The 27151-nt window shown below is 41.5% G+C and overlaps 1 protein-coding gene across 5 annotated transcripts in view; it reads right to left on the bottom strand.

Moving 5' to 3' along the window:
* Window positions 1–220: 220 nt before the first annotated feature.
* The window catches only part of phf20l1.S (PHD finger protein 20 like 1 S homeolog), a 76692-nt gene continuing 49761 nt past the window's right edge, over window positions 221–27151 (bottom strand). The window contains exons 10-22 of one of the 5 annotated variants that reach the window (XR_005962328.1): window positions 23584–23733; window positions 22695–22874; window positions 20087–20287; window positions 19114–19164; window positions 17855–17956; window positions 15771–15929; window positions 13583–13764; window positions 11333–11432; window positions 8394–8589; window positions 6559–6898; window positions 5811–5967; window positions 2043–3798; window positions 222–1898 (exon numbers count right to left, since the gene is read on the bottom strand). Coding sequence is in view for 4 of the 5 variants with exons in the window: in XM_018223977.2 (XP_018079466.1) it covers window positions 3656–3798; window positions 5811–5967; window positions 6559–6898; window positions 8394–8589; window positions 11333–11432; window positions 13583–13764; window positions 15771–15929; window positions 17855–17956; window positions 19114–19164; window positions 20087–20287; window positions 22695–22874; window positions 23584–23733 (1961 nt within the window). In the remaining variant the exon portion in view is untranslated. Of the gene's footprint in view, window positions 3799–5810; window positions 5968–6558; window positions 6899–8393; window positions 8590–11332; window positions 11433–13582; window positions 13765–15770; window positions 15930–17854; window positions 17957–19113; window positions 19165–20086; window positions 20288–22693; window positions 22875–23583; window positions 23734–27151 lie in introns of those variants that run through there. The other 4 variants (XM_018223977.2, XM_018223975.2, XM_018223976.2 and 1 more) reach the window with 4 other exon arrangements.

Raw genomic sequence — 27151 nt, 5'->3', positions numbered from 1 at the left:
AGAAATGCAGCAGCTTCTGGTAAGTTTCAATCAAAAAATTGAGGGTTTCTGCTCCCATCGGAGGTGCCGGCGTCTCGGTTTTGGATGCCGGCGACCATTCTTGGACGCCGGAGAATATTCTTGGAGACTATTCTTGGACGCCGGCGACTATTCTTGGACACTGGCGACTATTCTTAGGCGCCAGCGACTATTCTTAGACGCCGGCGATTATTTTTGCGCTTGGCCCGAGTATAAGCCGAGGTAGAGTTTTTCAGCATATTTTGGGGGCTGATAAACTCGGCTTATACTCGAGTATATACGGTAGGTCTAAAAATGATCATTAAAACAGCATTGTGTCCACCAGTTAGAGACACTCCGGTAGAACTCAGCACATCATGATGGGGATCTGCACCTCCACAAATGAATATCTATGTCTCTCTGTTTAGTACTGATGAGCAGTAAGGAAAAATATATCCATTTCTAGAGACTCAGGTCTCCATCATGATGTGACAGTATTTCAAGTGCTAAGTTCTACACCAAAGAGGAACCTGGGACTATGGCCTGAAACATAGCTCCTGAATCTGTAGAACCTGGCCACCCTAGGGTGTCTCATACCATTTACATCACAGAGGATCCTGGGAATATGGTCAAACATAAATTCTCAAACTGTAGTACATGGCCATCCTAAGGGTCTCATACCATTTACACCAAAGAGGAACCTGGGACTATGGCCTGAAACATTGGTTCTCAAATTGTAGGACCTGACCACCCTAGGGGGTCTCATACCATTTACATCATAGAGGATCCTGGGACTATAAAATGAAACATAAATTCTCAAACTGTAGTACATGACCATCCTAAGGCTCCCATACATTAGAGGATCCTGGGACTAAAGCCTGAAACATAGGTTCTCAAATTGTAGGACCTGACCACCCTAGGGTGTCTCATACCATTTACATCACAGAGGATCCTGGGAATATGGTCTGAAACATAAATTCTCAAACTGCAGTACATGACCATCCTAAGGCTCCCATACATTAGAGGATCCTGGGACTAAAGCCTGAAACATAGGTTCTCAAATTGTAGGACCTGACCACCCTAGGGCGTCTCATACCATTTACATCACAGAGGATCCTGGGAATATGGTCTGAAACATAAATTCTCAAACTGCAGTACATGGCCATCCTAAGGGTCTCATACATTAGAGGATCCTGGGACTAAAGCCTGAAACATAGGTTCTCAAATTGTAGGACCTGACCACCCTACCAGGTCTCATACCATTTACATAATAGAGGAACCTGGGACTATGGCCTGAAACATAGGTTCTCAAATTGTAGGACCTGACCACCCTAGGGGATCTCATACCATTTACATCATAGAGGATCCTGGGACTATAAAATGAAACATAAATTCTCAAACTGTAGTACATGTCCATCCTAAGGCTCCCATACATTAGAGGATCCTGGGACTAAAGCCTGAAACATAGGTTCTCAGATTGTAGGACCTGACCACCCTAGGGTGTCTCATACCATTTACATCACAGAGGATCCTGGGAATATGGTCTGAAACATAAATTCTCAAACTGCAGTACATGACCATCCTAAGGCTCCCATACATTAGAGGATCCTGGGGCTAAAGCCTGAAACATTGGTTCTCAAATTGTAGGACCTGACCACCCTACCAGGTCTCATACCATTTACATAATAGAGGATCCTGGGAATATGGTCTGAAACATAAATTCTCAAACTGCAGTACATGGCCATCCTAAGGGTCTCATACATTAGAGGATCCTGGGACTAAAGCCTGAAACATAGGTTCTCAAATTGTAGGACCTGACCACCCTACCAGGTCTAATACCATTTACATAATAGAGGAACCTGGGATTATGGCCTGAAACATAGGTTCTCAAATTGTAGGACCTGACCACCCTAGGGGTTCTCATACCATTTACATCACAGAGGATCCTGGGACTATGATCTGAAACATAGGTTCTCAAACTGTAGTACATGGCCATCCTAAGGAGTTTCATACCATTTACACCAAAGAGGAAACATAGGTAGGACCTGACCACCCTAGGGGATCTCATACCATTTACATCACAGAGGATCCTGGGACTATGATCTGAAACATAGGTTCTCAAACTGTAGTACATAGTCATCCTAAGGAGTTTCATACCATTTACACCAAAGAGGAACCTGGGACTATGGCCTGAAACATAGGTAGGACCTTACCACCCTAGGGGGTTTCATACCATTTACATCATAGAGGATCCTGGAACTATAATGTGAAACATGAGTTCTCAAACTGTAGTAAATGGCCCCCATAAGGGGACCATTTACACCACACAGAAACCTGCTCTTTGCTAACAAATTGCATCAGCCCAAAGTTCTTTCTCTACAAGCACAGGCATCTTGAAGGTATCCCTTGGGGTTGTCCAGGCCAGTCACAATAGTGGACACTTTACTATACTGAGCATGTGAACAGCCCCAATGGATCCTGAAGATGGTGGGGCATCATTTAAAGGAAAAGTATCCTAGGTGTTTTCATCAAAGGTAGCACTGGCCCAGGACCCAAGGGATGCGCCTACATTCACTGGGCTTGTGCCCGACAACCTGGACCTTCCATTAAACTGCACTTTTCTTATCCTTTCATCATTTTTCAGATGTTACGGATCCCGGAATGATTATAAATCACAATAATCCACAGTGAGAAGGCGGGACTTTTTGTTTGAACCCATAATAAAAATTGATGATTAAAGAAAAGCAGATGGTCGGCACAGAATGAATGACTTGGTGCCTTACTGCAATGTGGGGATGATCCAAATCCATTCTTGCTGTTCAGCCAAATCAAATCTGAACCCTCTAAGTCATGTGACTTTGAATATGTAAAACGGGGTTCAGATTTGGTTCGGTTGTGGTGATATGGATTTGGTGCATTTCTATCGGAGACATTAATTACGCTGGATTGGCAAAGATGGACACCACCAGCTGCCTGATTGGTTGATGTGGTATACTGGAAGTCATATCACCCCCCTTTTATTCATCTCACCCTGAGCTCAAGCCTCTATACTACTGAAAGATCTATAAAGTGCTAAAATCCAGAATCCATTTGTAAGTATTGCAGCAGTTCCATAAAGCCTGGACTGATCTCAATTTCAGCCTTGCTAATGACTAAGAGGATGGAGCCAACTTTAGCAAAGCAATTAGCACACACAGATATTCCTGCTGTATATCAGACACATCCTCCCTCCAGCTGCTGGAGGATGCTGGGAGTTGTATAACAACGGCTGGAGGGACCGCAGATGGAGCCTTGAATATTCAGTGCTGCTTTAATGAGAATCTGCATGTTGGATTCCAATCTGAAGTTTGTGTGAAGAAGAGACCAAAATTAAATGCTAAAATACACCGGGGACACAATGATCATCCGCCATCTTGTTAATGGAGCTACAAGTGTTCTCTTCCGTGGCACTGCCACTCCTTGCGCCACGCCTTCCATCTCTCAACTAACTGCTTATCCCTTTGCCGGGTTAAAAAGGATGTATTAATAATCCTCTCAAAGGATCAATACTAATAATATATATATATATATTTGTTTCATAAAAAATTTTTTTTTCTTTTTTGTATCCTAAATAGCAAAAGAGTTCGGCACAGACCGCCTCCTGCTGCTTTTTCTATCGTCATACGGAGCAGACGGTGGCGATTAGCTGCACTTTGCCCATGTCCATAAGAAGCTGCTTCATGCGTCTCTTTAACTGCTGCAATCTCCCGAGCGGATCCGGCGGCTCCAGCTCCCCAGTGAAGTCCAACCAGCTCTCTAGGACTTGGAATGAGAAACAAAGGGTGGATTATACTTGTACCGAACCCTCCTTTTAGATTGTAAACCCCCTTTACCTCCTGCACCACTCAGTGGTGTAACTATAGAGAAAGCAGAACCCGCAGTCACAGGGAGGCCAGATTGTGGGGTCTGCTTCCTCTATAGTGAATAAAAAAAAACTCCTCCCCAGCTGCTCTCTTAAAGGAGAATTCAAAAAAACTCTCCCCCCTACCCAGGGTAGACCCCCCTCTCTCCTCCCCCCAGCTTACCTGCCCCCACCAGGCAAATGCCCCTCATTGTTTACTCACCCCTCCGTGCAGATCAGAAACGTAATTAGAGGGGGGCGGGCCCTGGCGCAGGATGCGCAGCCGGGCCCCCCGCCCCCCTCCGTACACCCGGAACTGGCTGGGAATATGCGCCCCGTTAGTTCTGCCACTGGTGCAGATTCTGGCCTTGGAGTTCACGGTCACTGTCTTCTTTCTTCTGTCTTTTTCTGAAGTTTCGGCACATGCGCAGCTGGAGAAAATTTACGGTCCCGAACCACTGCGCATGCACCGAAAGTCACGAAAATGTCCGAAATTTTTTGGAAAATGTTTGTGACTTCCGGCACATGCGCAGTTGTTCGGGACCGGAAATTTTCTCCAGCTGCGCATGCAACGAAACTATCCGAAAAACCCCAAAGAAAGAAGATGGCAGCCATGAACTCCGAGGCCAGAATCTGCACGGAGGGGTGAGTAAAAAATGAGGGGCATTTGCCCGGGGGGTAGGTAGGCTGGGGGGTTGAGGAGGGAGGGGGATCTACCCAGGGTAGGGGGGAGGGTTTTTTTTATATTACAGGTTGAATTCTCCTTTAAAGGTGGCCATACACATATAGATCGGCTTGTTTGGGATTTCACCAAACAAACAGATCTCTCCCCGATATGCCCACTTTGAGGTTGATGATATTGGGCTGATCCGATCGTGGGCCCTAGGGCCTAACGGTCAGATCATAATGAAAGAATTACAGGTGGTTTGATTGCGGGACCACATCAACAAACAGATTCGGCTCAGGATCAGACTGGATTTTTAGCCCTGTCGGATCAACATCTGCCCAACTTTTGGCCAGATATTGATCGGGGAAGCCGTTTGGAGGTCCCCATACATGGGCCAATAAGCTGCCAACTCGGTCTGTCGGCAGTTTTTATCTACAAGTGTATGGCCACCTGGCGAGCAAGGGGAAAGCAAGTCGAGTGGGCAGGGCCGGGGCAGGGCCGGGGCAGGACATGGGTGGGGCAGAGGCAGGGGAGGAAGTGGGTGGGAGGATGGGAGGGGCCCAGCGGACTCTAGTTACACCACTGACAGCGCTGTGGAGTATGTTAGAACTTTAGATACAAGTGTGCTGTGCATATTGATGTAGGCCACTAAGGGAATCCTGGAGCTACTGACTGGTCCGGAGGTGGGGGGTTAGCTTCTGGGTTCCCCTGCTTCAACTGGAGCAGCAGCACTTACATTATTAGCTACTGACTTAAAGGGGACCTGTCACCCAAAGAAAATATTCCAAATCCTATTTTATAACATTAGTCAAGCAAATGAACTTTAATTACTTTTAAATTATTAGAATCTTGTTTCCATCTGTCTGGGAATTCATAATTATAACAAGCAGGCAGGAGCCATTTTGTGGACAAGTCTTGTATCATCTCAGAATCTTGTTTGTGCACCAGAATGAGGGACCTGATGTCCATCCCCATGTCCTGGCTACACAATTAAATGGTGAAGAGAACGGGGGAATGTGGGGAGAGCAGTGACATGTAGGAAGTGCTGAATGGAAAGTGAAAGTAATTGCCTAAGGCATAGAGGAGGGGCAGACAATATTTGATTGACAGCTGAGATTTTTAAATGAGTTTACAACAGCTATGAATGCTTTAATAAAAAATGAATTTGCTTTTCATTTTTAATTTGAAAAGGACTTTTATTATACAGCTTTTTATATCTGGGTGACGGGTCCACTTTAAGGTTTATTTGCAGTATATGAGACTTACCATCCACCTCCTTCTCTATGAGGTCCATTCTGCTGCTGACTTCATTCTGCACATTCTCTATGTGAGCCAAGAGGTTCAGCTGCCACTGAAGATGTGAGTCCACTTGCTCCTCCGTTCCTCTCCTCTCCTGAGCCACTTTATTCTCTTCCACCTCATTCTGAATAAGGAAAAAACACCAGGGCATGAGAAGGACTGGGAGCTGGATAGATAAATATTATAGTCAGGGCACCGGCTGCACTGTGGTTAATGAATATGTATTATCCAAAGCTCCACTAACCATGGCACATCAGGAAGCCTGAAGACAGCAGAGCTAATAATAAATACATTAAACGATAAGTAAACCTTTAAAATAGGTGAATGTAAAATGGATGAGGGGGCTATTCTAAGCACTTTTGCAATGTACATTCATTATTTATTTTTCTTTAATTCCAAGATATTAAGGGATACATCTACTGTTAATATGAATGAATTTTGTTACAACGGCGCCACCTGCTGGTCAGTTTCCCACCAGTCTGACCACCAAGTAGTCAAGGAAGTTGTCAGGAGAAAGAAAGAGGCTGCTCTGATGTTCTTCTGCTTAGTAAAAAAAAATAGAAACCTTTCTCAAAACTTTCCTAAGCAGAAGAACATCAGAGTAGCCTCTTTCCATAATTTGGAGCTTTCTGGGTTTCCGTATAACAGATCCCATGCCTGTACAAGCTTGTTCAATAATGAATTTACAAGAAGTGGTCAGGATGATGCCCATCACCTGTTCGTTCTTCTTCTCTGTCTTTAAAGAACATGTTTTTGTGTCGCCCAGAATTTCCCTTTTTCCAGTGGCAAGGAATGTTCCTGTCTCATTATTGCAGCAGGGGGGTTCACTGGATGAATTGAAGTTGGGGTCACCGTTTGGAGGCCTCTGATAACTGTGCTTGTTGGATATATATGTGTCTTCTGATTTACAAAGCCGACTGGGGGACCCTGTGTGGTTTTGCCCACATGTTCTGTCCGATTGGTTAATGCAAAACGTTCTTTTCTCATTGGCGTCTCCGCCCTCCTTCTGCTTCCCGGGACACGCCCACAGTCGCAGGTCCGGGTGTTCTTTGTTACTTATAGGCAGAAAAACGATTTAGTGACAGTCCAGGTAAGGAGAGACAGAAGGGTTGCACCTCATGACAAATAGAGTGTATCCATGTCAATACACAGGAAAATACCCAGGTATCATGTATTATTATTATTATTAGAGGGAAATACATCAAGGTGTGTATATCCAGCTCCATGACTGTACTCAAAGCTCAGCTCTATATTAGTTGCATGCTGGGATGTGGCAGACAAACTTAACTTTATTTAAATACAGAGAAGTGATCTCAGTAAGGAATGACTCTACTCTGCAAAATAGAGACACTTGTAAATAATCATTAAAGGATAAGTAAACCTTTAAAATAAGTGAATGTAAAATTGATGAGGGGGCTATTCTAAGCACTTTTGCAATTCACATTCATTATTTATTTTCTTTTAATTCCAAGATATTAAGTGATACATGTACTGTTAATATGAATGAATTTTGTTACAACAGCGCCACCTGCTGGTCAGTTTCCCACCAGTCTGACCAGCAAGTAGTCAAGGAAGTTGTCAGGAGAAAGAAAGAGGCTGATGTTCTTCTGCTTAGGAATAAAATTAGAGAACTTTCTCAACTCTTCCCTAAGCAGAAGAACACCTATCTCCAATATACTTTAATTAAAAAATGTGTACTGTTTTTATAATATAATAACCTGACTGTGTGCAGATGTACAAACAAAATCTAACAAAATAACTGCCTTTTGCACAAATCCTGCATGTAGAGAGACATGATGTCTGGTGAGTTTAATAGAGTGAGCTCTAATACATCTTCTAGGCAAAAGGAGCCCCCCCTATAAGATATATTGGATCTAACTGTCAGTGACTATCTGACACCCAACTGCTGCATGAAGACAGAATGAAGAGAAACAGATGCTGAGAGAGGAATAGTGAACATAAACGTCATTATTTCAGAAAAAAATACAGAATATTTAATTGATTGTATTTAGAAAGTTTCTTATTTCAGTATGAAGTACCCCTAATGTATAGGCGCTAATTAAGTGAAAAAAAATATTTCTTTTGTATATACAGTAAGAAAAAAGAGGCAATCTATATTGTAGTCTCAACATCAATATGGCAAGACCAACAATTGACAGTTGATGATGCAGTTCAAATGTCATCTTGTACCACAGATTCCCAAACCTGTCTTGAGGCTTTGTGCTCAGGGATATATTTTGGGAATATCGGCACAGAAAATAGATCCACCCACAGCTGCTGCATCAGGATCTACAATGCATGAACCATTGCTATGATCAAGGAGAGGAGTTGGGCTGTACTCAAACACCACAAGTACAAATGGAAACCAGTTATTTCCTCATTGTGTATTTTCTTAATCAGCCAAAGTAAATAGAACGGACCTTAAAATTCTACTTTGACATTTTTGGAATATTCCCCCTTTACATGGGAACCCCCCGCCCCCACAAACACATCAAAGCAGAATAAAACAGCAAGCGGAACCGCTCCCTTGAGTTAAGCAGCGGCTCTTACTTCAATATGGCAAACTTGAGCGGCAGCCCGTACATGATCTCCGTTACACTGAAGATGTCGGCCAGTAAGTGGTGAGTGGAGACGATCTTTTTAGCATTCAGGTAGGAATAGTTCTCGCTTACAAAAGACAAGCCGCATAGGTGGCCTTTATTGAACCAGTCTCTGTCGTATCGGTATTTCGCACTCCACCTCTGACCTGTGGGAGTTAAGAGAAAATCAGAGAGTTGAAAGCAATGAAGTGGAATTCTTACACATAACAATCATTGGGATTTACTATTCCCCCCGGGGAACAAGTGACAGAGCACTAATGGGCACAAGAGTATGTCCCTTATTTCCTATTTAACTTGAACCCTGAGGGGTGTTGCACTGGATAAAAAACTGCTTTTGTCCACTGCTTTACTCTAGGAGGCACCGAGGAAATAACTGTTCCAGAGCACAAGCAGCACAGCATTTTTAACACATATATATGTGTGTATGTATATATAGTGAATAAAGTACCCCCTTTTGTAAAATATAGGGATATTATAAGTTACCGAGGAGTTTCATGACCATATAAAAACACGAGGCCGAAGGCCGAGTGTTTTTATACAGGTCATGGAACTCCGAGGTAACTTCTAATATCCTCATATTTTACAACTGGGGGTACTTTATTTATTATAATACACAAATTTCAATGAGTCATGTGACAGAAATGACATCAGAACTCACCGTTTATAACTGATGACATCAGAACTCACCGTTTATAAGGATATAATTTACAGGATATTCATGGCTTTTGTGTATTATATATATATATATATTTCAAGATGGACCAGCACTCCACTTTCAATTAAGTAGTTTATTTACAACATCACTCATGTATCAGGCCCCAACGAGGGTTGAAATGTTGGATACACAACTGATGTTGTAAATAAAGCTACTTAATTGAAAATACTTGGAGTGCGGGTCCATCTTGAAAAATACATGCATTATTTGACCAAGCACCCACGAACGGACTAAGGAGTAAGAGTGCGGGTACCTTCAGAAGTACTATATATATATATATATATATAGTACTTCAGGATCCTGACGACGGCTCCAGGTGAGCCGAAACACGTTGATACACCATGCACCAATAAATAATCTTTTGATACACGCTAGATGGCGTCTGCTGTGAGTGCTTTCGTGGACTGTAATAATTATTGATTGGTTAGCACCCAGTAATTGATCATATGAATGGTGAGTGCTGATAACCTCTACATATATATTTATATATAACCTACCTATCTGCCAGTTGATCCAGAGGAAGACAAAAACCCATCTGAAGCCTCTCCAATTTGCCTCAGAGGGGGAAAAATTCCTTCCTGACTCCAAAATGGCAATGGGACCAGTCCCTGGATCAACTTGTACTATGAGCTATCTCCCATATCCCTGTATTCCTTCACTTGCTAAACACCATCCACAGCGCCGGATTTCAATGACGGGCGCCCCTAGGCCGCGCGGTCCGACCAGGCAGCCGCGTGGTCCTAGCGCTCACCTCCCCTTCCCAGCACGCCGGCGAAGAAACGCCGGCGCAGCTGCTGTATTTGAATGGGGACGCACACGTCCCCATAATGCAGCTGGGCGGCATGCCGCCAATATTTTTTTGCCGCCCTAGGCCCGGGCCTATGCGGCCTTGCAACAAATCCGGGCCTGACCATGCAACCTATCTAATGTATCAGCCTGTACCACTGATTCAGGGAGACAATTCCACATCTTCACAGCTCTCACTGTAACAAACCCCTTCCCAATATTTATGCGGAACCTCTTTTCTTCTAATCGGAATGCATTGGGAACACTGCACATTCTATTCCAAATCAAAACATGAAGAAACATCATATATATGATCATATATGTGTTATTCCTTTACAGAAAGTGAAGAAAAGGGAATATCAGACTGTTCCAAATCCCCATATCATGATGCTTGTGCCCCCGGCTTCACTCTGTACTGTGACTTCAATTCAGTGTTTGGGGCTCGTCTGACAAACTGTCTGTGGCCCCTAGACCCAAAAAGAACAATCTTGTTTCATCAGTCCACAAAATGTTGTGCCATTTCTCTTTAGGCCAGTCATTGTTTGCTTTGGCAAATTGTAAGCTCTTCAGCACAAGTCTTTTTTTCACCAATGGGACTTTGCCGATAACTTGGCTTCACATAGTCGCCTTCTAATTGTAACAGTATCACAGGGAACTTTACTCCTTCTTTCATCGTCCTGGAGCTGATCATTGGCTGAGTCTTTGCCATTTTGGTTATTCTTCTATCCAGTCCAATAGTCGTTTTTTGTTTTCTTCCATGTCCTTCAGGTTTAGGTGCCAGTTTAAAGCATTTGAGATAATTTTAGCTCAACAGCCTATCATTTTCTGCACTGCTTTATGTGTTTTCCCCTACTAGGAAATTATTTGTTCTTCTGCTTAGGAAAGATGTGAGAAAGGTTTCTAATTTTATTCCTAAGCCGAACAACATCAGCCTCTTTCTTTCTCCTGACAACTTCCTTGACTACTTAGTGGTCAGACTGGTGGGAAACTGACCAGCAGGTGGCGCTGTTGTAACAAAATTCATTCATATTAACAGCACATGTATCCCTTAATATCTTGGAATTAAAGAAAAATAAATAATGAATGTACATTGCAAAAGTGCTTAGAATAACCCCCTCATCCATTTTACATTCACTTATTTTAAAGGTTTACTTATCCTTTAAAACGTGAATGCCATTACTGAACACTATGTATTGTTACAGATCGGTAAAACAAACACCAATGTTTTTCTAAATCAGCTCCAAATTCCCAAATAAATGCGTTTGTGTTTTATCAAGTGGTGCCAATAGAGCTGGCACTTCCTCTAGAGCCGGGCGTGGCAGAGCTATGTGGGCTCAGTGAAAGGGGTTAACAAGAGAGGTGGTGACAGGTGACTGATGAAGACTAACCTGGGGGGTCTCTGCAGATGTAGCACAAGTATTGCTCCGGAATACTCTCCTCCAACAGCCCCATACAGGCACTATGCTGCCAGCACAGACATTCTTCACACTACAGCAAAAAGATGGAGTCAACATCAAAACAACCATGAGGGAAAGGTAACAATATGTTAATCTGGGATACAGAATGAGTATACAGGTATGGGATCTGTTATCTGGAAACCTGTCATCCAGAAAGCTCCAAATTACAGGAAGGCCGTTTCCCATTTTAATCCAATAATTACATTTTTAAAGAACGATTTCCTTTTTCTGTGTAATAATAAAACAGTAACTTGTACTTGATCCCAACTAAGATATAATTAATCCTTATTGGAGGCAAAACCAGACTATTAGGTTTAATTAATGTGTAAATGATCTTAAGTTATGGAGATGCAAATTACGGAAGATCTCTTGCCCAGAAAGTCCCATGTTTCGACAGGGTCGGACTGGGCTGGCAGGACACCGAGAAAAAACCTGGTGGGCCCCCAGACGTCCCAGACCCGCTCCCTGCATTCCTTTTACTAACCTCCCTTCCAGACACCGGCAGCGATTGCGCGCCGTAAAAAGTTACATTTGTGGACACGCGGGGCAGGCTGTTGCCCGTGGCATACCCAGTCCGAATATTGGGTTCTGAGCATTCCGGATAACAGGTCCCATACGTGTATATATACAGTTAGGCCCATAAATCTTTGGACGGACAACTTTTTTCTATTTTGGTTCTGTACATGACCACAATGAATTTTAAATGAAACAACTCAGATGCAGTTGAACCGCAGACTTTCAGCTTTAATTCAGTGGGTTGAACAGAAAGATTATATAAAAATGTGAGGAACTAAAACCTTTTTTTTTAACACAATCAATTCATTTCAGGGACTCCAAAGAAATTGGACAAATTAAAAAAGTGAAAATAAAATGTTCATTTCTAATACTTGAAACCCCTTTGCTGGCAATGACAGGCTGAAGTGTTGAACTCATGGACATCACCAGATTCTGGGGTTCCTCCTGTTTAATGCTCTGTTTGTTTGTGGGCCTTTCTGTCCCAAGTTTAGTCTTCAGCAAGTAAAATGCAGCTCAATTGGTTACAAATCAGGTGACTGACTTGGCCATTCAACAATATTCCACTTCTTTGCTTTAATAAACTCCTCGGTTGCTTTGGCTGTATGTTTTGGCTCATTATGAAACGCCTCCCAATCAATGTGAGTGCATTTAGCTGGATTTGAGCAGACAGTGTATCTGAAGAGCTCACAATTCATTCTTGTGCTTCTGTCCTGTGTCACATGATGGATAAACACTAGTGTCCCAGTGCCACTGGCAGCCATGCACGCCCCAAGCCATCACACTGCCTCCCAAATGTTTTATCCATCATGTGCTATGCTTTGGATCATCAGCTGTTCCAAGCCTTCTCCAGACTTTTTTCTTGCCATCATTCTGCTAGAGGTTCATCTTGGTTTCATCTGTCCAAAGAATGTTTTTTTAGATGTTTTTTTAGCAAAGTCCAATGTAGCCTTTGTATTGTTGATGCTTATGAGTGACTTGTACCTTGCAGTGCTAACTCTGTATTTACTTTCATGCAGTCTTCTCTTTATGGTAGACTTGGATATTGATACTCTACCTCCTGGAGACTGTTGTTCACTTGTTTGGCTGTTGTGAAGGGCTTTCTCTTCACCATGGAAATGATTCTGAGACCACTGTTGTCTTCTGTGGACGTCCAGGTCTTTTTGCGTTGCTGAGTTCAGGGATTTCTTTCTTTCTCCGGATGTACCAAACTGTAGATTTTGCCACTCCTAATATTGTAGCAATTTCTCGGATGGGTTTTGTCTGTTTATCTGCTTCCTTGATAATGACATAAAGGAATTGCACCCACCTGCCCATGAAATAGCCTTTGAGTCAATTGTCCAATTACTTTTGAGCCCCTGAAATGAAGTGATTGTGTTAAAAAAAAGGCTTCAGTTCCTCACATTTTTATACAATCTTTTTGTTCAACCCACTGAATTAAAGCTAAAAGTCTGCGGTTCAATTGCATCTGAGTTGTTTCATCTAAAATTCCTTGTGATAATGTACAGAACCAAAATTAGAAAAAAGTTGTCTCTGTCCAAAGATTTATGGGCCTAACTGTAGATTTGCAGCTCCTAACACTACTTTCAGGATTCAAGAAGCTCTTCTATGATGGTACATTGTTTTCCACGGAGCACCACCCAACCTGAAGAGCGACGTCCCACTTACCTGAATCATGAAACCATTCTCCTCGTCCATCTCACAGACGCACCGCACAATCTCATTCCCAGCGCCCTCTTCCTCCTGCGACTCCTCAAAATTGGCCGAATCAAACTCCTGGTTGTATTCGTCCCCACTAAGAATCAGGCTTTCCGTAGAAGAATCATCCAGAAACTCCATATCAGAGAGATCTAGATTAGGACCAAAGGACTGAGCTTTACATAAAGTCCCCCTAGATTTATCTTTTATAGGCACAACGATGTCTTCTATTCCCCCCTTTAATAATATTATCTTCTGACTTACCCTTTATTCACCTGTTCTACAGACATTTGATTGACGGTTGCAAACAGTTTATCCTCTAGTCTTTAATGTGCTCTGATTGGACCACAAGTTCACACAATTACAGCACATCTAGGGGGTTATTTATCAAAATCTAATTTATCTCATTATTTTCTGAAAAATATTTTGACCAAATCAGCAGGGGTTATTTCCCCTTATTTATCAATACATTTTCCCTAAAAATTCCAGTGCGGGAAAAAAATTAAAAACAAAAAACATACAACAATTCGAATTGTACAAATTTTTCGGATTTTTTCCCGAAAACCATGAAATCTTTGGATTTTTGCACGAAACCCAGCGCAGATCAGGATATCTTCGAGACTTCTCCCATTGACCTATATACAACCTGGGCAGGTCTGAGTGCCTGATTTTCAAACATCTTTGGGGTATAATAAATCCTGAAAAAATTTGAGCATTTTATGATTTTACAGTATAAAAAAACAGTAATTATTCGAGTTTTTGGCATTCGGACTTTAATAAATAACCCCCAAAGTGTAATGTTCAGAAACAATGGCAAGATTGTGTACCAGGAAAATTGTGATTAATTCTAAGTTACTTTAAATTTTACAATAAAAATTTGTATAACATTAATGCCAGTACCTGTCTGACTGGTTATAAGATCTGCATTGCTGGTTCTGATCCATGAAACAATGATGCAGAAGCCAGCAGATATACAGACCTGCAAAAACCGGCAAAAATTTGCCAGCATTCTCTTCACACCCATTGCAACACTTCGCCAGGCGAAAATTCGCTCAGACAACAACAATTCACTAACATGTGGAGTTTCGTACTGGGCGCGGAATGCTGGCGACTATTTGCTAGCGTTACTTTGGTAATGAGAGCATTTCAAAGCGAAGATGCTCTAGCGTTCATTTCTTAATTTTCATATGGCGGGAAAATACATTACATTTCCACTGTTAATTATACAAGTCTAGGGAACCTTAATAAATACAAGAGAGTTAATATAATGCCCTACACATGAGCCCACTGTATAGTTTATGTTCCATATGTTACAGAATGTTTGGAGAAAACTGGTTACAAAATTTTTTTTTAAGGACTTTTGCAGCCCATCACTCTGAAAAAAGGAAAAGTCGCCAACGACTTGATGCCTTTTCCACTCACAGAATATGATGTAAGTAGCAGAAGACTGAGGAAGATCTATGCACTCCAATCTAGAGTCCTGTGTGGGTCCTTATTTTGGAACCCGTACCCGACCCGTATCCGCATTCCGCAACCCGCATTCTTACGCACTTGGACCCGCTACCCGACCTGCAAGTACCTTATCCGCAACCTGGACCCGCTGACCATCAAGAATCAGAAAGGGCTGTCATTGTAAACCGGAAGTTACATCATAGGAAGTAGGCGTGATCAGAAAAAGGAGTAAAAATCGATATTGAGAAGACCTGCGGTCCGACCCGCAAAACCGTAGAACCGCCGACCCGCGTCTATACCCGTACCCAGAACTTCTACCCTCAATCTGCAGGGTACCGCAGGTTTTCGGGTACCCAACCCGCTGCAGGACTCTACTCCAATGCACCTCACCTGGTCTGAGCTGATGAAGGCAAGTCTGGCGAAAGAAGTAACGTTCAGTAAAATCCGCGCATAAACGTCCATTCCCCAGAGCAAAAATTTGCTTGCGACGGAGTTTGAATGACCACTAGCGTCTGTCTCTTTCACTAGCGAATTGGCGTCTGCGCCCGTTATTAAATTGGCGATGTCCCTGCGGGTGGTAACGCTAGTGAATTGTCGCTAACGTAAACGCTAAGTAAATCTGCCCCCTCGGGAGAACGGACCTGCTACATTGGTTCAACAAACGTTTGAAATATCTTCAGAAGTCTTGATAGAGAACAGCACTTACTTTCTCCAGTGAGATCCACAGACAAGATTGCTCGTGGGAACGGAAATGAATGATGATTTTTCACAGTTAATATGTTGCGGAGAGATAAAGTGCGGGGGGATGAGAATGTCACTGGGGAGGAAGATCTGCTCATAAATGCCTCCTCATCATCTGAATATTCTTTTACAGGACAAAAGAAATGCACATTACATACAAGAACTGCATGATATTGTAAATATAGATAGTGAAATAAATATATAGTGAATAAAGTACCCCCTTTTGTAAAATATAAGGATATTATAAGTTACCGAGGATTTTCATGACCATATAAAAGTACGAGTGTTTTTATACAGGTCATGGAACTCCGAGGTAACTTCTAATATCCTCATATTTTGCAACTTGGGGTACTTTATTTATTATAATACACACGTTTCAGTGAGTCATGTGACAGAAATGACATCACTACTCACCGTTTATAAACGATGACATCAGAACTCACCGATTATAAGGATGTAATTTACAAGACAAAAAAATGTGCAGTATATTAAATCACCAGTAGGTGTCACAACCACACCTTCCTTACTACAATTTAATAAAAAAAACTATTTGCATTTTTACAGGTATGGGACCTGTTATCCAGAATGCTCAGGACCTGGGGTTTTCCAGATAACAGATCTTTCCATAATTTGGATCTTCATACCTTAAGTCTACTAGAAAACAAAGGGAGGGGGTGATATCACTCCAACTTGCAGTAAACTTGAAGTTTATCAGAGCACAAGTCACGTGGCTGGGGGAAGCTGGGAAACTGACATATGTCAGATTTCAAAATTGAATAGAAAAAAATCTGTTTGCTCTTTTGAGAAATGGATTTCAGTGCAGAATTCTGCTGGAGCAGCACTATTAACTGATGTGAAAAAAACATGTTTTCCCATGACAGTATCCCTTTAATGTAAAAAAGCAAGTAAAGGAATAGGTAAGGCCGATGCCAATGTGCAGCGCTGTGTTCATGGGTCACACGCTGGTCTGTGCCCTGCACCCCAGGGCTTTGCTGACGACAACCCATTCAGAATGACTGGTTGCTGCTAGGAATGCAACAAACCCACTATTTTGGCATTCAGCAGAACCCTGAATCTTTCATGGAAGATTCTGCAGAACCACAACCTAATTTTTAAAGGATAAGTAAACCTTTAAAATAAGTGAATGTAAAATTGACGAGGGGGTTATTCTAAGTGCTTTTCCAATGTACAATCATTATTTATTTTTCTTTAATTCCAAGATATTAAGGGATACATGTGCTGTTAATATGAATGAAATTTGTTACAACAGCGCCACCTGCTGGTCAGTTTCCCACCAGTCTGACCACCAAGTAGTCAAGGAAGTTGTCAGGAGAAAGAAAGAGGCTGCTCTGATGTTCTTCTACTTAGGAATAAAATTAGAAACCTTTCTCACATGTTTCCTAAGCAGAAGAAGATCAGCCTCTTTCTTTCTCCTGACAACTTCCTTGACTACTTGGTGGTCAGACTGGTGGGAAACTGACCAGCAGGTGGTGCTGTTGTAACAAAATTCATTCATATTAACAGCACATGTATCCCTTAATATCTTGGAATTAAAGAAAAATAAATAATGAATGTACATTGCAAAAGTTCTTTGAATAACCCCCTCATCAATTTTATATTCACTTATTTTAAAGCTTTACTTATCCTTTAAGGGCTAAACTCTACAAGTGTTTTTGTCAGATGGTGTTGGATCGACAAAACAAAACCGACAAGTTGGATGTAGTCGCATGGGTCAAAATTTAATGGGGCTGATAAAAAATCTTATTCATAAACTACATGAAGCATTTTTCATCTGACACAACAATCCGGTCGGATGGGAATGCTGCGACTTCATCCTACGAGGTAAAACGGATGGTGTCGGAAAAAAAACTGTTTTCTCACTGAAAAATATAGACTGTCGGGAATTAAATGGACAAAAGACTCGATCAGCTTGTGTAAAATCCTACAATCCTACAAGACAATTGATTAATATACTGTATATAGGGCTTTACACCCCCATGTCTTTTTACTGAAGCCTGTGCAATTAGAACCATATTCTCTAACAGTTACCGTGCTGCTTTGATTTCCTTTTTTTCTTTTTCTTCTTTTTCTGTTTGGATTTCAAGTGACCCTTCTGTATTTTTTCCTTCCGATCTTTGTCTTTCTTTTTCCCTGTAAAAGCAACCGTACTGTGACTCTATAGCACAACGCTGTTAATGAAACATTCTATTAGCTCTGCAGTTTAAAAGCAAAGGGTTATACCCAATATCCTAGTCTGCTAGGATTGCTCCCGTCTGCAGTACACTAAAGGCTAACTTAAAGGGATACTGTCATGGGAAAACATGTTTTTATAGTTAATAGTGCTGCTCCAGCAGAATTCTGCAGTGAAATCCGTTTTTAAAAAGAGCTAACAGATTTTCTTATATTCAATTTTGAAATCTGACATGGGGCTAGACATATTGTCAGTTCCCCAGCTGCCCCAGTCATGTGACTAGTGCTCCGATAAACTTCAGTAACTCTTTACTGCAAGTTGGAGTGATATCACCCCCTCCCTCCCCCCCCCCCAGCAGCCAAACAACAGAACAATGGGAAGGTAACCAGATAGCAGCTCCCTAACACAAGATAACAGCTGCCTGGTAGATCTAAGAACAACACTCAATAGTGAAAACCCATGTCCCACTGAGACACATTCAGTTACATTGAGTAGGAGAAACAACAGCTTGCCTTAAAGCAGTTCCATCCTAAAGTGCAGGCACAAGTCACATGACTGGGGCAGCTGGGAAATTGACAATATGTCTAGCCCCATGTCAGATTTCAAAACTGAATATAAAAAAATCTGTTTGCTCTTTTGAGAAATGGATTTCAGTGCAGAATTCTGCTGGAGCAGCACTATTAACGGATTCATTTTGAAAAAAACATGTTTTCCCATGACAGTATCCCTTTAAAGGAGAAGGAAAGGCTTATTTACTTGGGGTGCCAAAAGTTAGGTTATTATATTTACATACCTGACACCCCTATCAGGAGAAAACTGCACCGGTCCAGGGGTTATTACAACAAGCACCACAGAGAGATCACCTTCCGGCTTCTTGTTTCTTCAGATTTCTCGGGGCAAACGCATGCTCAGTAGAACAAAACAAATAAAGTTTGGATTCTCACGATACTGTGCATGCGCACCCACGTAAAGAAAGAAGAAGCCGAAAGACGATCGCTCCGTGGTGCTCACTGAAATAACCCCAGGCCCAGTAAAATAAATAAGCCTTTCCTTCTCCTTTAAATGTAAACCTCCCCTTTAACATTTCTACACAGACTCAAACAAAACATGGACATACCAACTGATGTAGGTTTCTCCTCAATTTTTACTTTCTTTTCTTTTATGACCCCTGTTAAATGCAGAATATATATCTATTTATAAGGACTGCAGTCAGTAACCCACTGGGCCCCCTATAGCTACTGGGCCTCCTATAGATACTGCGCCCCATATAGTTACCGGCCCCCCCTTTAGCTAATGGGCCCCCTATAGTTACTGGTCCCCCTATAGCTACCAGTCCCCCTATAGATATGGGTCCCCTCATAGCTACTGGGCCCCCTATAGCTACTGGGCCCCCTATAGATACTGGTCCCCCTATAGCTACCAGGCCCCCTATAGCTACTGGTCCCCTTATAGATACTGTTTCCCCCTATAGATACTGGTCCCCCTATAGCTACCAGGCACCCATAGCTTCTGGGGCCCCCTATAGCTTCTGGGGCCCCCTATAGATACTGGTCCCCCCAGCTTGAATGGCTGCCCCCATGGCTACACAGCAGCTTGTTTATATAAACTATAGTAGTACTTATCTGTTATCTACTGTGTATCCTGTGCTTGAATGGCTGCCCCCATGGCTACACAGCAGCTTGTTTATATAAACTATAGTAGTACTTATCTGTTATCTACTGTGTATCCTGTGCTTGAATGGCTGCCCCCATGGCTACACAGCAGCTTGTTTATATAAACTATAGTAGTACTTATCTGTTATCTACTGTGTATCCTGTGCTTGAATGGCTGCCCCCATGGCTACACAGCAGCTTGTTTATATAAACTATAGTAGTACTTATCTGTTATCTACTGTGTATCCTGTGCTTGAATGGCTGCCCCCATGGCTACACAGCAGCTTGTTTATATAAACTATAGTAGTGTTTCTGCAGTAAACACACCAGTTGTACCAGTGCAGGGCAACAGTACATTATATTTTCATTCCTTTAAGTGAATTGGAAAGATGTCGGTGACAATTTGATGTGGGGAAAACAAAAGGAAGGGCGGTTTACCAACTTCTGAATGCTTGTCCTTCTCATTCACTTTCTTTAGGATTTTTTCCTGCACATTATTAGGGATTTTGCCTGATCCCCCAGCAGGGAGTGTTTTTTCTGTTCCTTCTGAAGCAGAATGTTTCTTCTTTTTATTCCCCTTCGCAGGCCTAATGCTGTTGGGCAGGGCTGATTTCAAGGCATGAACTTGAGGGGACGAAGCTGAAAAGACAAAAGTGTTGCAGAACATGACAGGCTTCTTTGTACAACTCTTCTGGGTGCAGCATTGAGTACTTTGGGATGTAGTATTGATACCTCTGAGAAACAATGTCTCACCAGCTATTCTCTATTCTCAAGTGAAGTGGATTCCAAGTCTTGTTTTACAATTACTTATACTAGATATACCGTGACCTGGAGGAACGAAAATCTTCATAGTCAAGTCTCCCGCAAGGTTTCTTTAAAGGATAAGTAAACCTTTAAAATAAGTGAATGTAAAATTGATGAGGGGGCTATTCTAAGCACTTTTGCAATGTACATTCATTATTTATTTTCTTTAATTCCAAGATATTAAGGGATACATGTGCTGTTAATATGAATGAATTTTGTTACAACAGCGCCACCTGCTGGTCAGTTTCCCACCAGTCTGACCACCAAGTAGTCAAGGAAGTTGTCAGGAGAGAGAAAGAGGCTGATGTTCAGAGCAGCCTCTTTCTTGTTGTGAACTTTAAGGGTTTGGCCACAGGAACAGATTCGGGGAGATTAGTCGCCAGGCGAAGAAAACAGATTTGTCGCCTGGCGACTAATCTCCCCGAATCTGCTCCTTTAGCCAGACCTTAGATGGATATTTTTATGATGTAGTTTTTATTTCTAAATGACACTGTTTACACTGCAAATAATTCACTGTACAATATAAAATTTAATTCCTGAACAAGCAAGTGTATTTAGTTGTAATATTGGTGTGTAGGTGCATCTCAGGTCATTTTGCCTGGTCATGTGATTTCAGAAAGAGCCAGCACTTTAGGATGGAACTGCTTTCTGGCAGGCTGTTGTTTCTCCTACTCAATGTAACTGAATGTGTCTCAGTGGGACCTGGATTTTACTATTGAGTGTTGTTCTTAGATCTACCAGGCAGCTGTTATCTTGTGTTAGGGAGCTGCTATCTGGTTACCTTTACTGCAGTAACTGACCAATGCCTGGGCTTCTAGAATTCAGCAGGGGACAAGGTGCTAAATTGAACACAACTCCAAATGCCAAAACCCAGAATAATTTGTTTTCCGAATTTTTATTGGAAAAAAAAGTTATTATACCCTGAGGATGGAAAAAGTCGGAATCTGAAAATCCAGCTTTTCAGAGCTGCCCAGGTTGTATATAAGTCAATGGGAGAAGTCCTGAAGATATCTTGATCTGTGCTTGGTTTTGTGCAAAAATACGAAGATTTCATGGTTTTCGGGCAAAAATCAGAAAAAAACAGGTGGAAAATCAGAATCAATTAGTACAATTTGTTTTTTTCAGAATTTTTTTGGGTTTGTTTGCACAGGAAATTTTCAGGAAAATGTATTGATAAATAAAGGGGAAAAAAAACCTGTGCGCATTTGGTCAGAGTATTTTTCAGAAAACAATGAGACAATTTCAGGCTTTTATAAATGGGGGGTGATCCAGTGCTAAATGTCTGTCAACCACTAAAGCTGTCCATAGTTTTCTGTGCAACAGGACAAACAGCGTGGCAGTATAGATTATAGATTATATTCCAGCTCTGGTGCCCTACAAAAGAAGTTTCCATCCCATGTGATCACTAGGGGGATATAAATTCATAGATGGACTGGGATCACAATTTCAGTTTCCTGCCATGTTCTTAGCAACTACAGCTCCCAGCATCCTCCCCAGCACCAACAAAGGCCTTATTTGTGTTTGTTAACAGGCTGCTCCTTTCAAGGGGCACACACATAATAAGGTAGGTCTGATTTTATCTCAACATTTTCTGCTAAAAACTCAGATCAAATCCGCTCGGGTCTTTTTGTGCTTATTTATTATTACATTTTCCCGAAAATTTGCTTTGCGGGAAAAAAATAGATTTTTTATGATTTTTTATGATTTTTCATCCGATTTTCGTGATTTTTTTGTTTTTTTTTAACTTGAAAACTCAGATTTTTACCTAAAAACTCTCGGGGTATTGCACGAAACCCAGCGCACATCAACAAACTTATATGCAACCTCGACAGGTCTGAGATTCCGGATTTTCAGATTCGGACTATTCCATCCTCTGGGTTTAATAAATTCTCAAAAAATGTGTGATTTTTTTTAAAAGTCCAATTTTATTTAAAAAAAAAATCATGAATTTTTCATGATTTCTGCATACGGAGTTTAGTAAATAACCCCCTAAATCTCTTGTGTGTGGCATTTCAGATGCTATGATCAATGCAAAAGGTAATAACATTTAAAAAAAAAAAAACAGTGACAATGAACCTTAGTCCGGTTCCCTAGCAACCAGATATAAGATATATAGAAAGCCCCTTTAGAACCCCACACAAAATGAACAATAGCAGAATTGCTGACATGAATCTCATATGCAGCATATTAAATGAGCTTTACCTTTAAACAAGCTATACATGTATAGACAGAGGAGATGTACCTGACGAGGCTGTACTGCTATGTGCTACCGATTTGGAAGAACAGGACAGGCTTTGTATATTTTCCTTTTCTTTACTGGGGCAGGTCACATGGTCGGAGGATTCAGGGAGTAAAGGTGCCGTGGGCTCCGCACTGTGGCTCAGATCCAGAGGCTCCGGCTTCTCGGGGGCATTGGCGGGTACTGAACAAAACAAGAGAATACTTTAGTACATTGCTGGATCTAGCCAGGTCCGTATATATATATATATATATATATATATATATATATATATATATATATATATATACTGTATATAGACACTCTTGGGTGGGCGTTGGGTGCCTATAGAACTGACAGCTCTCACTGGAGACTAACAGCTCAAATCCAGATTTCTATTCTATGTGTACTGTATATTGTGAGTGGGTCCCTAAGCTCAGTAAGTGACAGCAGCACAGAGCATGTGCAGTGAATCAGCAGAAAAGAAGATGGGGAGCTACTGGGGCATCTTTGGAGACACAGATCTTTACTGCTAAAGGGCTGTGGTTGCCTTGGGCTGGTATAAAAGCCAAAAACATAATGTATAACATTTCTAGCTACTTCTTTAGTTTTACTTTCCTTGTCCTTTAATCAACATCCAAGTGCATGGTTCCTAGGGCAATTCAGTCCCTAGCAACCAGCTGTAGGCTGAATTCTAAAAGGAGTTCTAAAGTCAAGAGCTGCTGATCAAAAAGCGAAATCGTTCACAAAAATAACGAATTGCAACTTCTCCATCTAAAGGTTCATTTGAAAGGTGAACTGCCCCTTTAACTAGACTATTCTGGGAAGTTTTTCAGACATATAGGTAGTTTCCAGCCACACAGGAGTTAATCAGAGCCCCGTCCCTATTGCCACCCGCAATGGAAATAATTACCCGCGGCTGCTGAAGGGCTTTGCTGCAATCCTTTCCCATTGCCGAGTGGAGGGCAGGGGAAATCTTCAGACAATGGAAGGTTTGATCTCGGAGGCCTCCTTCGATTCTTGCGCCCTGAAGTCTTAGCAAGAGCTGCAGGCTGTGACGGACCTAATTAACAAAAGAAACTTTCATTCATTAGCAACACGGGGGGGGGGGGGGAAGCCAATGAGTGTCTGGTGCAAACCTGCTCATTAGGAAATATCATTCTAAGCAACTTCCCCCATAGAAATTCATTACAAAATCTCAGCTTGTAAATGGAAATCGCCATTGAAGGCCATAGAGCTCTCCCTTTTTGTGTCCAGGGAAACATTCGTGTCTGTTAATCGGCTTCTCCTACATTGTCCCAAATGCATACCTCCCAACTGTCCCTTTTTCGGAGGGACAGTCCCTCTTTTGACAGCTCAACCCGCAGTCCCTCATTTGTACTGGAAAGTCCCTCTTTTCTCTGCACTGAACAGCCAGAAAAAGAAACTAAGTTTCTCACTCAATTGGCTTTTAGCAGAGAGCCCAGAACAGCTAACAGGTGCAAATAAGATACTTTGTAACAATTTTGAGACACAAAAACACAGTTTAGAGGAGAAATATTTTCAAACTTTCATAACCTGCCAAATTTTGTAAAACAAACATGGTAATTAGGGGGTGTGGCCACAGAAAGGGGTGTGGTCAAAAAAATTGCTGCGCTACATGAGGAAAAAATTTTTTTGTCTCTCTTTTTACTTCCAAAATGTTGGGAGGTATGCAAATGTCAGAGATCAGAAAGAGACTGACGGGCCTCACAGAGCAGTTACAGTCACAAAGAGTTGGAGATTCTGTAATTAAAGGGGAACTATTGCAAAAATTAAAATTTAATATAAGCTCCATTATTCTGAAATAAGACGTTTTCTAAATAAAATCAATTGAAAATTCTGCAACTAATCAAGTTTATCGTCACTATCCCTCTCTCAGTATCTGTTTCTCTTCATTCTGTCTTCATGCAGCAGTTGGGTGTCAGATAGTCATTGACAGTTAGATCCAATATATCTAATAGGGGGGCTTCTTTTGCCTAGAAGATGTATTAGAGCTCACTCTATTAAAATCACCAGACATCATGTCTCTCTACATGCAGAATTTGTGCAAAAGGCAATTATTTTGTTTGTACTGGAATGAGTTATTTGAGTGAGCTCTAATACATCTACTAGGAAAGGGAACCCCCCTATAAGATATATTGGATCTAACTGTCAATGAATATCTGACACCCAACTGCTGCATGAAGACAGAATGAAGAGAAACAGATGCTGAGAGAGGAATAGTGAAGATAAACTTGATTATTTCAGAAACAATGCAGAATGTTAAATTGATTGTATTTAGAAAGTTTCTTATTTCAGTATGCTTAAAATTTCATTTTCGTGACACTTCCCGGTTAAAAGACCAGTAACATAATTTTCTTTTAAAAAACAAATTGTCTCTAAAACACCAAGGCAGTTTTAACTTTCAATTCACAAAGTCTTTATTAAGACTTTGCTCCTCTTCAGAAACGGCGACCGGGCGACAATCCATCATGCGGCGCTCGATTTCTCCTCCCTGCCTTCTATAGGAGATAGCCATGGAGGAGAAATCGAGTGCCGCGCCATGGATCGTCGCCCTGTCGCCATTTCTGATGAGGAGCGCATGCAGAGAATCGGTAAGTAATTTCTTAATAAAGTCTTTGCAAATTGAAAGTTAAAACTGCCTTGGTGTTTTTTGTTTTTTTGTTACGTTGAAATACATTTTTTATAACTTTTTTTTTATGTCACTGGTCCTTTAACGTACATTGGAACGTTGCTTAGAATGACAAGTTCTTTCACTTTACAGTTTTCTATCTTAGGGTTTAAATGCCCTTTAGGAAAGACTTCGTCCAAGGCAAGAAAGAGAGCAGCTCCATGTCTCATGGTGGAGCCTACGCTAGAGCGCAGTGTCATCCATGGAAAGGAAATGACAAATTTATATTTCTTTTCAGCTAAAAATGCTTATTTTAATTATTTTTTTAAAATCTTTAAATGGATCTGGAGAAGAATTGCTTTAAAGAAAAGGTCTCCAATTAAAGGGGGGAAAACTGTCGCAGTTTCCTTTGCAAGCCTGTGAATTTCAAGGTAATTATTTGAAGCAAAGTGTTGATACTCTCCCCCCCTCCTGATGAGTATAGTTAGTATTCTGCGTCACACACCAGCCATATTCCTTATTCTAATCCATTTTACAGGGAGAGGGAGCAATCAGATAAGGTAATAGAGGTGGAGGGGGGGAAGTGATATAAAGCAGGGGATCTAATAGTGTTGTTTCTATACAGGTTATCTGGAAACCCGTTATCCAGAAAGTTGAGATTTACGGAAAGGATGTCTCCCATAGACTCTATTATAAATAATCTAAATTTTTAAAAAAAATTAATCCCGTTTTCTCTGTACAGGTATGGGATCCCTTATCCGGAAAACCAGTTATCCAGAAAGATTCGAATTACGGAAAGGCCATCTCCCATAGGGGCAAATTCACTAAGCGCCGAACGCTAGCGTCAATTCGGTAGCGTTGGGCATTTTCGTTACTTCGCAAATTCACGAACGCTGGCGTAGATTCGCTAGTGTTACTTCGCACCCTTACGCCTGGCGAATTTTCGCTACGGACGTAACTACGCAAATTCACTAACGCGCGCAGTGTACTGAACGCTACCTTTTACGCCAGACTTCCTTCGCCACCTCAGACCAGGCGAAGCGCAATAGAGTAGATAGGGATTGCTTCCAAAAAAGTCAAAATTTTTTCTAAGTCCCAAAAAACGCTGGCGTGTTTTCTATATTATGGGTGATGGGCTGAAAAAGATCGAAAATTTTTTTAGGGCTCCCCTCCTTCCCCCCTACCTTTCCTGACTCATGGCAACTTACCTATACAGTGGGCACATGTGTAGGGAAAAAAAAAAAAATTATTTGATGATTTGAAGGTTTTCTAGGCATTTGTAGTGCTGATACGTATTCCTCCATTGAAATTTGAATTTGGCGCCGTATGCAAATTAACCTTTGCTAGCGTAACTTCAATTCACTTAGCGAATCAACGCTAGGGCAACTTCGCAACCTTACGCTACCCCTGAGCGCAACTTCGGATTTTAGTGAATTTGCGGAGCGCTGGCGAAACTACGCCTGGCTCAACTACGAATCTTAGTGAATTTGCCCCATAGACTCAATTATAATCAAATAATCCAAATCTTTAAAAATTATTTCCTTTTTCTCTGTAGTAATAATAAGGGCAGAAACTGCCTCCCCTGCCGGCTAGAATGTAAATCGCAGGCGGAATGGTACTCAGAGAGATTCCTTTTCTGAAGTCGCCTGAAGTTTCCTCGTGACTTAAGGTATGAAGATCCAAATTACAGAAGGATCCATTATCTGGAAACCCACAGGTCCTGATCATTCTGTATAAAAGTTCTCATACCTGTACTTGATCCCAACTAAGATATAATTAATCCTTATTGGAAGCAAAACCAGCCTATTGGGTTTATTCATGTTTACATAATTTTCTAGTAGACTTAAGG

This window comes from Xenopus laevis, chromosome 6S (assembly GCF_017654675.1).
Source record: "Xenopus laevis strain J_2021 chromosome 6S, Xenopus_laevis_v10.1, whole genome shotgun sequence".
Taxonomy (NCBI): Eukaryota; Metazoa; Chordata; class Amphibia; order Anura; family Pipidae; genus Xenopus; species Xenopus laevis.
This window is presented reverse-complemented; position numbering and strand designations above follow the sequence as displayed.